General features: G+C 36.7%; 2 protein-coding genes across 11 annotated transcripts in view; one reads left to right on the top strand and one right to left on the bottom strand.

The window, feature by feature from the left end:
- DYNC1I2 (dynein cytoplasmic 1 intermediate chain 2) overlaps positions 1–14,370 on the top strand; it is a 33,144-nt gene extending 18,774 nt beyond the window's left edge. For 4 of the 8 annotated variants that reach the window (XM_075756670.1, XM_075756671.1, XM_075756673.1 and 1 more), the window contains exons 6-16: positions 3,730–3,819; positions 4,086–4,248; positions 4,341–4,440; positions 4,966–5,091; positions 6,058–6,204; positions 6,533–6,646; positions 7,028–7,161; positions 8,178–8,322; positions 9,170–9,310; positions 10,290–10,415; positions 11,089–14,370. In XM_075756670.1, coding sequence (XP_075612785.1) covers positions 3,730–3,819; positions 4,086–4,248; positions 4,341–4,440; positions 4,966–5,091; positions 6,058–6,204; positions 6,533–6,646; positions 7,028–7,161; positions 8,178–8,322; positions 9,170–9,310; positions 10,290–10,415; positions 11,089–11,202 — 1,400 coding nt within the window. In that variant the 3' untranslated portion in view covers positions 11,203–14,370. The remainder of the gene's footprint in view (positions 1–3,729; positions 3,820–4,085; positions 4,249–4,340; positions 4,441–4,965; positions 5,092–6,057; positions 6,205–6,532; positions 6,647–7,027; positions 7,162–8,177; positions 8,323–9,169; positions 9,311–10,289; positions 10,416–11,088) is intronic. The other 4 variants (XM_075756667.1, XM_075756666.1, XM_075756668.1 and 1 more) reach the window with 1 other exon arrangement.
- A 190-nt stretch (positions 14,371–14,560) lies between these two features.
- The window catches only part of SLC25A12 (solute carrier family 25 member 12), a 49,294-nt gene continuing 47,234 nt past the window's right edge, over positions 14,561–16,620 (bottom strand). For all 3 annotated transcript variants that reach the window (XM_075756663.1, XM_075756664.1, XM_075756665.1), the window contains exons 16-18: positions 15,991–16,149; positions 15,707–15,797; positions 14,561–15,176 (exon numbers count right to left, since the gene is read on the bottom strand). In XM_075756663.1, coding sequence (XP_075612778.1) covers positions 14,987–15,176; positions 15,707–15,797; positions 15,991–16,149 — 440 coding nt within the window. In that variant the 3' untranslated portion in view covers positions 14,561–14,986. The remainder of the gene's footprint in view (positions 15,177–15,706; positions 15,798–15,990; positions 16,150–16,620) is intronic.

Here is a 16,620-nt window from a genome sequence, read left to right as displayed (position 1 = left end):
AATATGGACGCTTATGTTCATGTGTTATCCTGTGCATGCCCTAAGTGTACAGTGAAATATAGATGGGAAAACTTGATGCGAAGACATTCGGTTTAACAAAAGCCACCCATTTCACAGATGATTTAACTTTGATTAACCTACTCTGCAGCAACAGATTACTCAGACAACTGGAACTTCACTCTATAGTGTTATTGCTAGGTGCAGCCTAATGTACAGCACTTTTTTCTTTTCTGTCTTGCCAAAATACATCACAATTTTGATGTTAACTCAAAGTAAAAATTCAGTGGTTCATTAAACCTGTTTTTAGCATTCATTGACAAGAAGTTTGTTGCTATTAAAGTAGCTGTTATTTTTATGCAATCTTTACTGTTCCGTTTGTAACCTTAGATCCCCTGTGCCCCTATCAGAAATAACATGTAGTTAATCCCTTAGCATATTACAATGAATATTCATCAAAATGTTGATGTGACATAGAATCCCATTTCCTGTCTTCATAGCCCTGTGACTAAGTCTTAGCAGCCTTTTTTAATTGTGAGATTGTATTTGGTATGCTGACAATGAAGTGGCATAAAATGCCAGTAGGTACAGTCAGTAATGAATGAGGATGAAATTAGACAATGCCTTTAAGGTTTCCAAATTCATGTAGCTGACTTGAAATAAATGCAGTACACCACTGTATCATGGGTTCCTGACTTGCTAGAAATACTTTTTCAGAAATAGTATGTCCAATCTTTCAGTGTTTGCTGGGTAATAAAATATTGTTACGTCAATTCCTTGCAAATAACAGCCCCTGGCCTGTTAGTTAATAAATTTAACATAAAGGAGAGGCAGGAGAAGTAATTAAAACAAAAATTTCTTACCTCTTTTGTTGTCTAAAAGCTTCATGCTGCCTTTTTTGATTGTAAACTTCTGTGAGAAAGCACTGTAGTTTTGGATAATGAAGTCAAAAACTTGTGTATGTGGGGGGTGGGGGTGGTTTGTGTTATTTGGTTTTTGTTGGGTATTTTTTTCCCTCCAGATCCCTTAATGAGAAAGTTTGCATATGACTTTTCTTTTTTAGAGAGAAGGTTTTAGACTTATGTAGTTACAGATAAATCACAGTGAGATGACATGTTCAATTTCAAGTCTGATACTTTGAGAATATTAAAATAAGTGCTGTATCCTGCATTTAAATGCAGTAATATCAGCTGGCTGTATGCAGTGAAAGTACTATGAAGGAATTTAGATCTCTGTATAATATATGCCATTTATGTTTCAAACATTAAAAGGCAGGAGCAATCAACTATATGATCTTTTGAATAAAATATGCAGATTAGAAGGTCACTTAGCACTAAGGGGTTGACCATCTGCATTTGACAAGAATTTGACTCCTGTCACTGAAAATGGTACTTAGAATCAGTGTAGTATGACTAATGGGGGGTTGGGCTGAAATTTCTAATTTGGGACTTTCAAAGCTAGAATAATGTATCTAGGGTGACCCAAAACCAAATTTCTGAATTTGACGGCATTTAAATCTTCAAGATTGATTGGCAGGGTGATCAAGAGAGGGATTTTTATTCAAGTGGCTGTAATGTGAATATGTGGTCCTGTATTTGTTGTTCCCAAAATCATGTGTGTTAACTCGTATTACATTTTTAATTAATCGGTGTTCACATCTATAGTGATTTGACATTAAGAATTCCATTCTTTAGAATTGCTACAAGTTACACAGTTTTTTAGATTACTAGTCCGCTGTACATGCGAATCCATCTAAAAAGGAGCAGTGTCTTTCTGTTTCTCTGCGTGATTATTTTGCCCAAAAAAGCTTTCATTTTTTTTAAGTAGCACAAAAGCTGTAATTGGCATGCTTTGTAAGGAAGTGTCAATGTGCAAGAGAGTGGAGATCACTAAGAATTCTTTTACGCGTTCTTTCCCCTTTGCACCACCGCCTCCCCAGCAGGGTCACTGAGATCACTAGCTTTTCTTGAAATGGCCATTTTCACTGGCAGGTGCATTATACCCTGTATTTTCAGATTGTTTTTCCATTCTGAATGTTTGGCAGGTTGATTGCTCTGGCTGCATTGACAGAGAAAGGGCTGACAAATGCGGTTGGGCTGGCTGAAAAGACAGTGATTACTGTTTTCCTTTGTGGCTGATTGAGGCCCTTGAAAGGAAAGATTTTAACCTTCACCATTTGGTTCAAAAGTATGAGCATATATTGAAATCATTCATGCCATTTATCCTAGTTCTGTAAACTTGTCAGAACGTAAAAATCGCTCAATTTCAAGTAATGTAGGATTGGCATACGTCATTATCATTTTGATTAAGTTGGAGTTTGTATTATTGTGTGCATTATACAGTGTCATTTAAAGCTTTCTTTCCTGCAGGTACAGTTATATTTTTATTGCCTATACTATGGAGTTAGAAAGATTTTCAGACCTCTTTAAACCTATCACTATGTGTGTGGTTTGGCAGCTGGTATGGCCTAGAAGCTGTATTTTGTTTGCAGGGTAAAGGCTTGTCTGTAGACCTCCTGGAGTGCTGGTAATTGCACAGGCTTGCCATTGGGGAAAGACATGATTGGAAGCAGTCAGGCAGAAAAATGTTGTGCCATCCCATTGCCACCTCATAGCAGAGAGACAATCCTAGCAGTACCATCTGGTTGCTGCTATCTAGTCAGCTGGCCTGGCTGCTGGGACCATGGCTTGGCAGCTGGTTCCCATCCCTTGACCACGCTTTTTTGTGTGTGTGTGTGCATGTGGATTATTATTTTTTTTTTACTTTTTTTTTTTTTTTTTTGTCAGATAACTTTGAACATGGGTCAGGGAGATGGCTGCAGCAAACAAGCCTAGTCCCTGTTGAATACTGTCTCATTACTTGTGATGAGGCATGCAGCAGCCTCCTGCTGCCATTCCCTTATAGACAGATGACATAGCTGTTTAACCAATAAAAATAGTCTTTTCAGAAGCTTGTTCTAGAAAGTGGATGAAGAAAAGCCAGGAAATGCATATTCCACAACACTAAGTAATTTAAAGTTATTTTCTGGTCTACATTTTATTCTTTGAATACTGTAAAAATGGAGAAAGTGCTGTAAACCTTGTCAGTATTCCCGAACATTAACATTTTATGTTATTCATTGCAATTAGGGAAAACACATTTTGCTGCAAAGTTCTCATTGCCAAACATGATACAGATAATGAGACTTGCATTTAGAATGACAGAAAAAATGTAATATCCCTGCTATTATCTTTAGCAAAATTTGCCTCTCAGAATAGCAACCTGAAAGCTAATGTAAGCCATCTTCATGCCATGTGAAGACCCATTAGACTCTGATGGTTTCAGATCACAAGTAAGCAGCTGCTCTGTAGACTATTTTAGACATTTGATTTTTCTTTATTCTGCAGCATTAACGTGTCAGTATGTTATACAGAACATGCATCCACCACATGGTTTTGTGGGGAATCATAAATGCTTGTAAGAGAGATTTCCACTTTGGATTCTTTACAATTTCTTAGGTGTCTTATTTCAGTTTATACAGCTACATAATTTAGTGCAACTAAAATCCAGGTGTAGACAGTGTTCCAGCGATCTTTTGGTTTGAGATAATGTTATCCTGGAGACTACATTTTACAAATATAACCATTTTAAGCTAAATGATACCATTTTACATCAGCTTATTTGAGATTTATATGGAATGTTACTGTTCCTCTCTAAAAACATTGACAGTCTCACCATAATGTTTCTCCTTAGATGAGGAAGATGAAGATGATGTGGTTGCACCAAAACCGTTAGTTGAACCTGAAGAAGAAAAAACATTAAAAAAAGAGGAAGAGGAAGAAGGTACAGTTCACCTCAAGACATTCTGAGAGTGCTGTAAAGAAAAGCATTGATAAATTTTTAACTTATTTTCTCTTCATTAAGTTGAAATTAATTGGATTTAAATTTTAACAATCAGCTAGCAAAATAGAAAATGGAAAAATTATTTAAAATCTATGGATGTTAGGAAACAAATTTTCCAACATTATGATAAATACTTTCTTTATCTTTCTTGGAAAGAATTGGTGAAAGTATGCAGTTCAGACAATGTATGTATAATTCTTTTCCAGCTGCCCCTCATGAACTTACAGAAGAGGAAAAACAACAAATTTTGCATTCTGAAGAATTTTTAAGTTTCTTCGACCACTCCACAAGGATTGTCGAAAGAGCCCTTTCGGAGCAAATCAACATTTTCTTTGACTACAGTGGAAGAGACTTAGAAGACAAAGAAGGGTAACATGAATGTTGAATACTTTACTGGGAACGTGCAGTATTTGTAACTGAAAAAGCGATGTAAGATTAATATCTCCTAATTGTCTTTATAGAGAGATTCAAGCAGGAGCAAAACTGTCCTTAAATAGGCAGTTTTTTGATGAACGTTGGTCAAAACATCGTGTTGTCAGTTGTTTGGACTGGTCATCTCAGGTAAAAAATAATGCTTACATTACATAGTTATCTTTGTAAATTCTTCTAGTTCTATGCGCTTGACTCTTCTATAAGTACAGTTGATACAGGCTGTGTTTCTTTATGTGTTCCTTACATGCTCCATAGTTTGCAAAAAGTAAATGGAACTGTTAATCTTTTGTGAAAAGTAGCAAAAGGTTTGTATTGTGACATTCAGTCTTTAGCATATTTGTTTCTGGTTTATGGACTACTTTATGGAGGCAACTGTTAATTTCACTAATAAAAGCTCACTTAAAAGTACTGGGGTTTACATTTAAAAGCAAGTTATGATGAAAGAATAAGACTAATGTGTACGTTAATGCTGTTTTATGAGCTAAATTTGAAACAATTACAGTTTTAACTGACAACTCATTTATGTATAAATGTAAGGTAGATTTTCTTTTTTGGTGTTAACCCTATTTTGGAGAAAGAACAAAGATTCTAGGATTGTCTGGACCATTAGCTAGTCAACTTGCTAACTTTGAGTGTTTTTCACTTATTTTACAGTACCCAGAATTACTTGTAGCCTCTTACAACAACAATGAGGATGCACCTCATGAGCCTGATGGAGTGGCCCTTGTATGGAATATGAAGTACAAGAAAACTACCCCAGAGTATGTCTTTCACTGCCAGGTATGATTCTGTCTCAGGAGGCTAAAGATTTTATGTTGATGAACTTGGACAAGTACCTTCCTTATACTTGTCAACATAATGATTTCATTGGGCTGGCATTCACTTTAACAATATGTATTTGCAAACAGATGTTGATAGCTAGAGATTTCAGTTTAGAAACATTATTCTGTTTCAGAATTTCTGACGTCATTCAGAATTCAGTCTTGTTTGAGAACTGATTTTTCTTATTTTAATTTATTTAAAAACCAAACAACCTTCTTGTGTAATGGTTGAACCACGAAGAAGATTTGTATGTAAGGGGATTGAGTGAGATTGTATACTACTAGAGCTTAGTTTACTGAATAAAATGAAGATGGCCTGAGGAGATGGAGCAAGGATGAAAACTAGAAACATATGCATCAAGAAAAAGGAAGATGGAGGTTTTGTAGTAGTTTTCTGAAAGCTAAGGTATGCAAATCTCTGCCATTATGCCAAGCCCGGGATAGCCACTTCATTTTCAAAATGCCATAATTCTGAAAAATTGCATAGTTGAATTAGAATTTAATCTTGTAGTGTCAGAATACTAGTAGTCAAAGCCCCGATTGCAAAAGTAACTTTATTGTATCAAAGAGGATTTGTATGTTCTCTAAGAAAATGACCACAGAATGTGGCAAAACATTATTAAAATCCTGTGCATTACTGGGCCTTCCCTTGCTAACAGGCTGTGCTAGGAGGAATACAAATGTATACATATGAAAGAAGCAAGGACGAAAACTTCATTTTATGAATGCAAATTAAAACTAAAAGTGTTGGGAGTTCACAAAGGCTTTGTGAATCCTTAAGTAATTGGACAGTGAAATAGTGTATCAAATAAATCTAGGCAAAGAAGTTACTCTGATATTTGGTCTCATTTTCTTTAGTTTTAGACAGCATCGTTGAAGGATAGTTTTTTGTGTATTGTGTCGTGTTTGGTTTTGTTCTTTTCAGTCAGCGGTGATGTCAGCTACATTTGCAAAATTTCATCCCAATCTGGTGGTTGGTGGCACATACTCAGGCCAGATAGTGCTATGGGATAATCGCAGCAATAAGAGAACCCCAGTGCAGAGAACTCCACTTTCGGCTGCTGCTCACACGGTAGGGGGTGAAATATCTTCAAGGACTGTTCCCTGTTGAGATGTATTTAACCTCTAGGAAACTCTGTCCAACACACTTGATTGATAATGCTTAAATGTTTATATCCATATTTTGCCAATGCTATCACTGAAGAACTGGGCTAGTCATAAAAATCAGTGTCATAAAAACAAGTACCAGTTTTATGGGGGAGTATTCTTTGTACTGTACTGTAATCAATCTTTTATGCTTTGTTAAATGGTGAAGTTGTGTATTTTACTGTATATTAATTATAATAGAACTGGTTCGTACTTGGAAATTCCTTTTTCTGATAGTATTTTACATTTCTTAGCACCCAGTGTACTGTGTAAATGTTGTTGGGACCCAGAATGCTCATAATTTGATTAGTATCTCAACTGACGGGAAAATATGCTCTTGGAGTCTGGACATGCTTTCCCAACCGCAGGTAAGATAACTTTTGCTATATGTAGTATCTATTCCAGATTAATATTTTGTAAAAACTTAATGAATCTAAAAAGCATTAATAAACATTTTCCCAACACACAGAATTATCCTTAAGGTAGCTTAGTAAGTATTTGATAAAATATTTCCCCACCCCTGGAATCAAATATTGTCTGTTGATCCCTTTGTATATTTTTCTTGCACTTGTGTTAACACAAGTTTAACAAGAAATAACTTTCTTATTCCTGCCCAGTTCTGTACAAGTAAAATACAAAACAACAACAAAACCCCCTACTATTGGGAAATCTAAATTACTCTGTAGATGTTAATATTTCAATTTTTTATTTTTTTTTTTTAAAGTAAGTTGCTGTTATTTTCACTATAGGATAGCATGGAGCTGGTTCACAAACAGTCCAAGGCTGTGGCTGTTACTTGCATGTCCTTCCCTGTTGGAGATGTCAACAACTTTGTTGTAGGCAGTGAAGAAGGCTCAGTGTACACTGCATGCCGTCATGGCAGGTGAATACAAACTTTAATTATTCAAAGGAAATAAAAATAGTGAAAGGATAAGTCCCCGCATGCTTGACACTCCTAAAATTATTTATACTGCACTTTTACTCCTTTGTCTTGAAGGAGTTCAAAATAGCTGTATATGAATTCCAGTGTGCACTTTTTTTCCTGAATAAGAGCTTCATTAAAACCAGAAGTTGTTGGAATATTGAATTGGTACTATGCTGCCTTCAGTGACTAGGAGTTGTTTGTGTTGATGAGGGCAGTGCAGGTCACTGCGGTTTTATTCATTTGAATTGCAGCAGAACATTCCAAACTTTGTATCAGTTCTGTAGATAATTGTACAGTAACATCACGCACAATCTTAAATTGGCTAGCTTTTCTCCTGCTGTTCAATCTATTTTGAAATTGTCTGACTGTATCTTATCAATTGCTTTCTTAAATATAATTGAGTGTCCAGGTTTCATCTCAAATACACATCACCCTTGCTACACAGCTTTTTGGTTCCAAAATACCCAAAATTGTATCACTTTTGTGTAACATCCTTCCCATCTCTTCTCCCCCTTCTTTTTCATCACTCCTGATAGGAGACTATTAGGGTTATATTGTTACTGTTTTATGTCTGAACTCTGTGTCCGTAAAGTACATGCAACTTCTCTTAAGTGTCAGTGGGAGTTTTATGCTCATTCCTGAGGACTGGATTTTTTTATTTGTATGAATGGAAGTTTTAGCTGTCGCTTGGAGAACAATGTAGTTAAATGTGTGGGCTGGGACCTGCTGAATGAGGCCCTTCTCCCTGCGGTATATTTTGGCACTTAAGGTTAGCAGAAAATAGATGTTAAGGTCCATATTCAAGCCTGGTCTTCTGTGATCCTGTTGTGATGAAGCCTTTGGCAGCAGGGTAACATCCATACAAAGCAGCAAAATCTTCTTGTGGCTGTATTTAAATTGCATTTCAGTGCTATCTCTGTCTGCAGATGTGTGGTTTCCAGATAAATTAACCTTGGTTATATGTTCTAAAACAGCAAAGCTGGAATCAGTGAGATGTTTGAAGGACACCAGGGACCAATCACAGGTATCAACTGCCATGCAGCAGTTGGACCTGTAGACTTCTCACATCTTTTTGTCACCTCTTCTTTTGACTGGACAGTAAAGCTTTGGACAACTAAGGTAACTTAAATAGATAGTTCAGTGGTTTTCTTCATAGTCCTTGACACAAGGTGGTGCTATAATGTAAGCTACTTAAGAAACTTCAGTAAACTGAAGTCAAATCACATGAAGCTCTCTAGGTTCCTAGCAGCAGTCCTGCAAAGACAAGGTAGCTGATGAACAAAGCTGTAGTTAACAACATAAAGCTTTGCTTTCAGATTGTACGTCATTTGTATATTTCTGATCCATTCCGTTCATCCTTTTGCCCTATGTTATCAAAGATTACAATGTAGTCACATGTAAATCATGTTGTAAAACCAGTTACTTCATATTATGCATAAAGCAAATGTTTTGCTACAATCTTGTGGAGGACTAAGGGACAGAACCAAAACTGATGTCAGTTAAGCTCCATGAGGGGAGTTACTCACAGTTACAGTATCTATCATTCCCATTGCCAGAATTACCCCTTTCTCTGTTAGTTTGATGCCCTGAGGAATGCAAAGCAGAGGAAGCAGAGTTAGAATCTCCCAGTTAGAGTCCAAAATGATGTCACTGAATTATCATTGGCTTGATTTACAAGATTCTTAATGCATTAAATTTACAATCTCTTACAATATTGGCTTGCTACTGACTGCTTTATAGTAGCAGCCAGCAAAAAAGCGCTGCATGATTTGGAAAGCATCCCTTTAGTAATAGCATTAATTTTTGCCTGCTTTTTGCAGAGGCATTTTTTAAAGTAAGTCAAAATGTGAATCACTTTTTAGTTATTGCTGATAATGCTGTCAAAGTTCTGTATTTTGCTTTACCTGTTAGCTTTAGAATTTTGAAGTGCAGAGTTTGGGTATTACATTATGTTTGCTTTTTTCAGAATAACAAACCTCTCTACTCCTTTGAAGACAACTCGGATTATGTTTATGATGTGATGTGGTCTCCAACTCACCCTGCCTTGTTTGCCTGTGTGGATGGGATGGGCAGGCTTGACCTGTGGAATCTCAACAATGATACTGAGGTGAGGCAGCCAGGTTGTCAAATGTAGCTGGAAAACTGTTTGTACGCTTTGAAAACAATGTCAAGAGTTTACCATAGCATTTTGGTTTGGGATTTTGTTGTTCTTAAATATTCTGTAGTTCCACTAGTTTCTGCATAATAGCTATCACTCTTTGATTGTGAGGTTGTAACTCAAATGAGTCCTCATAATGAATAACAGCGGTAATTAAATTGTTTTACCTGTAACAAAAGTGCAAAACATCTCTCAGTGTAACACTGACCTGTGTTGTGAAAGTGATTACAGAGCTCCCCCAGTATGGCCTTGACAGCCTGTAGCTTAACAGTGTGAACAAACCTGTTACCCACACACACCACCGTTGTTCCTATTGCCATAGCAATACTGCAGGGAAACGGTAATTTGTTTCTCAACCTTAGAGAACTGAATGCTTGGGTTTTCTGGGGTGATTTATAAACTTAAAAAAACATTTATACTATAATTGAGACTTAAACTTGTTGGAGGTAGGTGAGAGGAAGAACCTGACAGATATTCACCTTCTTAAAACTGCATATAGAAAGAGTAGTTCTGTAGGACCACATGCCAGCCTATGGCTTCAAATTGAAATTACCTGGTTCTGGCCTTAGGACAGGATGTGACCTGCCAAAGCAGCTGATTTCATCCCTGCCCTCTGTCATGATCTTTCTGGAGATCCCCAGGCTCCTCCTTGCTGTCTGACTGAATGCATGTCTACGCCTTCTGTCCCATGACAAAGGTGCAGATGTGCTTTTTGATAGAGGATGTTTGGCCAAGGGGCAGAAGATGTGTTGTTTTGGTCATATCACTGGTGATCACTTAAGGCCACTGAGAGTCCTTGAGATCCTCTGCCTCAGTTGAAATGTTGGACACCTCTTTCAATACAATACTGAAGGACTAGATGTGTTCTGCAGTCAGTAGCTTATGGAATCCTCATGCATTTTTAGCAATGTGTTTTAAATGGCTACAGGTGCCAACTGCAAGCATTACTGTGGAGGGCAATCCTGCTCTGAACCGTGTGAGATGGACACATTCTGGGAGAGAGATTGCCGTAGGTGATTCAGAGGGACAAATAGTTATTTATGACGTGGGAGAGGTATGTAAACCATGTATCGTGCAAAGTACATTACAAAACATTTAAGTAGCTTGCTTTTAACTTTTTTCCCCTGTGATTAGAGGAATAAGGTTTAATTTTTATTTTCAAATTAATGTTTCCTTTTTGTGTCTATTTCAGGTAGTCTAGCATAACTTTTTAGAATGCAATCTGGCAGCCAATCAAAAAGTAAAAACATTATTTTAAAGTTGGTGAAATAAGATGAGAGAATCAATGATTTTGTTTGTAGAGATTTTTATCTTCTCTGTGACTGTGGCACATGTGAATTCTGACCATAGCTTGAGAAGTACTGAACAAAAAAATTTGCAGTGAAGCAGTCTTGACTTCCTACAGGGAAGCTGTTGCTATTACAAGTGTGTGTACTGTGGTAGTATGTAACTAATTGATTGGTTGAGGACACGGCCTTAGTATTCCCCTTTGGAGGCAGTCTCTGAGATGGAGACGTATCACTGCATACTTAAATACAGGATTGTGAAATTCTGTTTCTCTTATTAGTTAGAGCTTTTGATGTTCAGACTATTTTAAAAGTTACCCTAAATAAAGGTAAGCTTTTCTATCGGAACCTATTCTGAACACTACTTAAGCACTCTGCTGTTCAAAATGAGCTCAGTTTTTATTTATCAGTAGGTTTAAATAACATTCTCTTTGTCAACAGCAAATTGCCGTTCCTCGCAGTGATGAATGGACTCGCTTTGGTCGAACACTGGCAGAAATAAATGCTAACAGAGCTGATGCAGAAGAGGAAGCTGCAACCCGCATACCGGCGTAGATCTTTAAAATAGGCGGCAGTGGTAAACTTGGGAATGATTTGATGCAAATCTCAAAAGTGTAAGCATGCGTCAGTTCAAGTAATAGCTTAAGGGAGGAATATATGGATTAAACTATGGACTTTGAAAATGTATTAAGATCACTGAAAATCGGATCTTGTATTGTCACTTTTTATATATAAAATTACAAGCACATTCTTGGGTTTGTGTAACTTTTAATACAGTTAACTTTGACTTTGCAAGGAACTTCTTTTGCTGAAACACCAACTTGGTGTAAATTTGCTACTGGGCTTCTGAAATTTCCACTTTGTAACAGTATCTATTTCTGAAAAGTAAAACTTCTGTTTCTAAACTAAACTTTCTATATTACAAAAACCAACCTTCATTAGCTAGTAAACCTTGAAGCATTCTTTAATTTGAACTCTTCAAATTACCTATGGATATGCATGCGTATGTTGTCTATATATAGATAAGCCTCAGGCTTTGGTAATGGGTAATATATGTGAATAAAAATTTGTCTGTAGTTACAAAGTTATTTGATAATTGGACCTGAATTAACAAAATGCATATTTAATACCAAGTTCTTTTGTTTGAATTGGTGCACTGAAAGATGAGACTGATTCATAAATAAATATTACATGAGCACTTGTCAGCTGCCCTGACCCCTAATCTGTGTCCCTTCAGTAGTTTGAGAGTGGAAAGTTCCCAGGAGCTGCTGCTTTCATTTTACTACACAAATCAGAGTTGTTTTCTACACCCAACCTCCACTGCCTACTGCGGCAATCAGCCAAAAGGAAAAGGCTACTGTTGTCAAATTTTTCTTTTCCAAAGGGTGAGGTACTAGATTTTGACTTAACTTCTACAGCATGATGACGTGCATTCTGTTAACAGCAGACTTGCTACTAATTTTCTATATTAAGTTAAAGAAAGATGTTTTCATTGCTTTTTAACATTTTTACTGAAACAAAACCCCTCTGTTAAAGTTCAAGTTGAGTACATTTTTATTGGGACACTATAAAGGTTCCCATCAAGACTGGCTTTGGGTTGGGGGGTTTTGTGTTGATTGGGGTTTTTGTGGAGGTTTTTAGTAAATATTCTGACTTGTACTAAGCCAGTATTGATGTCTTTAACTGAGGACTCTAAATTTGTTTCTGGTATTCTTAATCTGCTACAAGCTTAATGTTTTGCCAAAAGAGCTGGTTTATATGCTTAAAAGTAGGAAATAGGTTTATCTTCCTTAATCAGCTTTATGTCCAGAAGTATTTTTACTGTTTCTTCATTGTTTGTGTTTTAAGGTGGGGAGTGTGTGGCTTTTTCCTCCTCGTCTTGGTTCTGTTTCAAGCAGCTCAGACACAGGCAGCAGTTCTGTCTTCAGGAGGTTCCCCTTTTTTCAAAGGGTTTGAAAGTGACATGTATTGAGGCTTCCATTGGTGTTGGCTTGTCAAAAGTCCCCCCTTCTCTTTTCAATGTAAAGTCATGCTGTTCAGTTTGACATTTGCCTTGTATGTTTTTCTCAACCTTACGACAGCAGCAATCTGTTCAGTTGAGAAATATCTGAACTCCATAAAGAACAGGCACATCATGTGATGATTTTTACCCTTTAGGCACAATAATTCTTCAGGAACAGAATGTTCTGTTGTCTCGCTGTTTCTTTTTGAGTTTTGTTTTGGTTGTTTTTTTTACTGAGATTGTTACTTCTCATTTAATAATACATTTCCTTCAGACATATTTTCAGAAATCCAGTTGATAAGGCTTTCTTTCAGTGGATTGTGGCATAAACATATAGGCCATGTGGCATTAGTTTTAAGTAATTTCAACCTTTTAACAATTTTCAACGAAACTATTCTGTATTCATTCCTGCTTGTGTTCCTCCCTCACAGAATAGTTGAGCACAGGTTAAAAATGTTGTAAAACCTATACCTGCACCATTTAGGGACCTAACAGTGATGCTAGATACTATAAATGATTATCCTGGGAGCCATACTGTCCAGTTTTGGAGCTGTAAGAAATACAAATGCTATCTTGCATTGTAAAATCTCTTAAGGCCTTGATCAAGTCAGTCAACAAGCTGTGACTAAGATTAAATGCCAGTGGGTACCTACCATTTTTGTATCTATTTAGAAAAGCACAGAACAAAATACACAGATGCGGGGGAGAGTTCCTGGGAAGCCTGTGTCTAGAAAACAGCACAGAACAGGTAATTGTTTAAACAGAAAAAAACCCCAAACCAACAACCCACAGAGACAGACAGGAAGCCTTCTAAAGGAGCTGTATAGATGCGTGATACAGAATAGTGCTCAAACTCCCACATTCAATGTATCATAACCTCTAGTTCACTAAATATTACTCAGCACCAAAAGAGTCTGCATCTTGCTTAGAGGCTAGAACTGAAGGAGGGCTTGTCTGTGTCTGTAGTGTTCTGTTTGTAAAAGGCATTTCTTCATAAGCTGACTAAAACTGTTCATACTGCTCTGCTGTCACCTAAGCAAGAAACTAACAGAACCTCACATCAGTTCATACCAGTGGGGCACATTGTGCTCCAGGATGTTTAGCCCTGAAAGAAACATGTAAAACTGAAGATTGGAGGTGGTTGTTGTACTTCAGTATGCAAGGCTGGAAACCCAACCATCTCTTCTCTGGCTGGATGGGTAGTATAACTAATTTTCCCCTAGGACTGTAAAAAATCTAGACTCTCGTATTTCCTCTGACATTTTTGCATTTAAAAATTAGACCAGATAGTATCTGCCAAAAGTTTAAGCCAGAAATAGGTCAAGCGTTTCCTTTCTCCTCCCCTTTTACTTAGCGTTCCGCTCAACTGGAAGTCTAAACAATGTTTTACATATTAAAAGAATATAAAAGTAAGTTTGGGTTCATTTGGGTTTTTTCCCAGAATAACCTCATCTTTCCATGGTAAAACAATCTAGAAATAAAGACAATGCCTTCAATTTCTTTTATAAAAAAAGTTTTGCATTCTGGAAAAAAAGCACTCTGACTAATAAATCCTGTAAAAATTGTTGAGTCTGCTAGTAACTGGCAAATATCTCATTGTGTTTTAAATATGCTACCATAGAGGTAAGATCTATTACACATTTAGTATTAACATGTATTTTGAGGGAATTCCTTGTTACAAAGTAGTGCTGCAAAATAAAATATTGCCTGTGCTCATCTAATTACTTACTGTGTTCTCTTGCACTTACAAGCCAGCACATTGCCTTGTAACACCTTTGCTGTAACAGAGGCTACGTCCTCTACTGAACATTCTTTAAATGGGTGCAGCTAATCTTTAAATTTTAATCTGTGGAGGAAAAAAATAATATCACACTTGCCAACTTTTCTATAAACACAAAGTAGTGAACCGACTTAAGTGTTTTTAAATATTTTATTGTCACGATTGTTAACAAAACGCTTTCAAAACATTCTGTACATTTCAAACTATTTTGAACTGCAGTACCCATTATATAAATGTACGTGGATAGATGCCATGATGTCTCTGTACAAAGATGTACAATATGTACAGTAACATTAAGTGTAAGCTGTGCAAGGCAAAGTCTAGGCTACAGATTCATGCCACTGGTTAAAACAAGGCATAGAACCACAGCTTCAATCAGATCTTGTGTGCAAATAAACAAATAAATGCAGGTATGTATTAATATTCGAAAGGAGTAATTAGATTTGCAAGCTCAGTTCAGCTAGAACAACATGCAGCTGACCGGAAAAAATACAGTACTACTCTTGTGAACTTTTTCCACTGCATCACTTTGTTAGGCTGAAACATCTTTCCAGGATTCAGCTGCTAGTCTTTGGTTGAGCTGAGGCAATGCCAGGAGATCGAAACTTTGGAAGATATAAACCAAATTTATTTTCTATACCAGCAAATGTAGCTGTAGCAAGTCTGTATCCACCTATGTGCTCAGGGTTAACAGGAGGAAGATCTGAAATGCGAGTTTTTGGGGTAGGTTCTGATCCAGAAGGTTTGCTGTTTGAAGAAAGAAAAAGAAAAAAAGCCTTTCCTTTAAAGTGTTTTCTTAAGCCTGAATAACTTTATGAAATCTAGACTAAATACTTAAGGCTTTTGTCAGAGTATGGAAGACTGTTAAAGCTGACTTTAATTAATTCATTTCTATGGTCAAGTAAAGTTGAGTTCAGACCACTACTTAATGGGAAATCAGGGCCAAAACTGAAGTTACGTTTTTACTGATAGCTTTGTAGATTCTTTTAGCTTCCAGTGACACGGGGAAAATGGAAAAATATCTTGCTACAATGGAAATACAAGTTTTCTGTAGTGTATTAAAATAAATGCAAAATGGTTCTTTATCTCTTCACTGGTTTAGAAGTAGCACACAAGTTTCAATTATCTAAGGATGGGGGCTTTTTTTGCGTACTGCAATTTTAAGTACAGGTGCTCAAAGTCACCAAGTTTAAGTCGTCCCATGATGAAAAAGGTAACATTTATTTTTAACTTGGCATTTTTTTTTGTGCAAGCTAAAAAGTAAGTATTTGACTTACAGGCCTCCAAAATCGACATAAAACCATCGCTGCAGCAGTTCGTAAGTGACCAAAGTAACACCAAACTGGGGTGAAGATCTGAACACACGAGCTGTTAAATATTACAAATCACAGTGTCAAACAAAGAATAGAGTTGCTCAGGAGAGAAGCTAAACATTTTTAACAGGATGTTATGTCTTTCAGAATCGGACCTTGTAAATACTGCTCTATTTTGAGTCCTTAACAAAGCAAGCGCTAATGTGCAGACTCAGGGTCAGCCTCAATATTCAGAGTGTGTTTCTCACCTCCAGCTCCCTTCCAAAAAGCCGAGGGGCCTTCTTCCCTCAGAATCTTTCCAAAGCAGTCAATAACTCCACTGTATGTTGTCTGACCAGCGCGAGCTGCCACTTGCAGTCTTGTCTTGATGACATCAGCAGGGGTTACCAAAGAAGCAGCAGGCACACCTTTTAGAAGAAAACCACATTTAATTTGCACACAGAATCTTGTAAAAGATGAAATACTTCTAACTGGAAAAATACAACTGCAAACTAGTATTTTTTGCAAGAATTGGGCATTACTAAAAATGCAAGTTCTTACACTTGATACTAATATAAACTGTTGTTCTTGGTATAATCCTTTCGAGTTTCTTCTGAATTTAAAGGCCCTAACTGATAGTAATGAAAATAAAAACTTATCAACAGAAATTCTCTTAACATCTTCTAGTGGTCTGTCACTAACCGTAGTTTCAAATAGATAAAAGAGGCACTTTTCAATTCACACATATGCTATGTATGTAATAAGAGATATCCATGACAGAAATTAGTTGTGCAACCTTACTGTAGTTGCTAACATTCTACAACAGATTTTGCAAGTTACGTAGACAACTGATTTGTGAACTTGAATCCTACATGTCCATTTGTTAAAGGTGTTAACAA

Source organism: Balearica regulorum, chromosome 6 (assembly GCF_011004875.1).
Source record: "Balearica regulorum gibbericeps isolate bBalReg1 chromosome 6, bBalReg1.pri, whole genome shotgun sequence".
Classification (NCBI taxonomy): domain Eukaryota; kingdom Metazoa; phylum Chordata; class Aves; order Gruiformes; family Gruidae; genus Balearica; species Balearica regulorum.
Note: the sequence above shows the minus strand (reverse complement) of the source record. Positions and strands in the feature narration are given on the sequence as shown.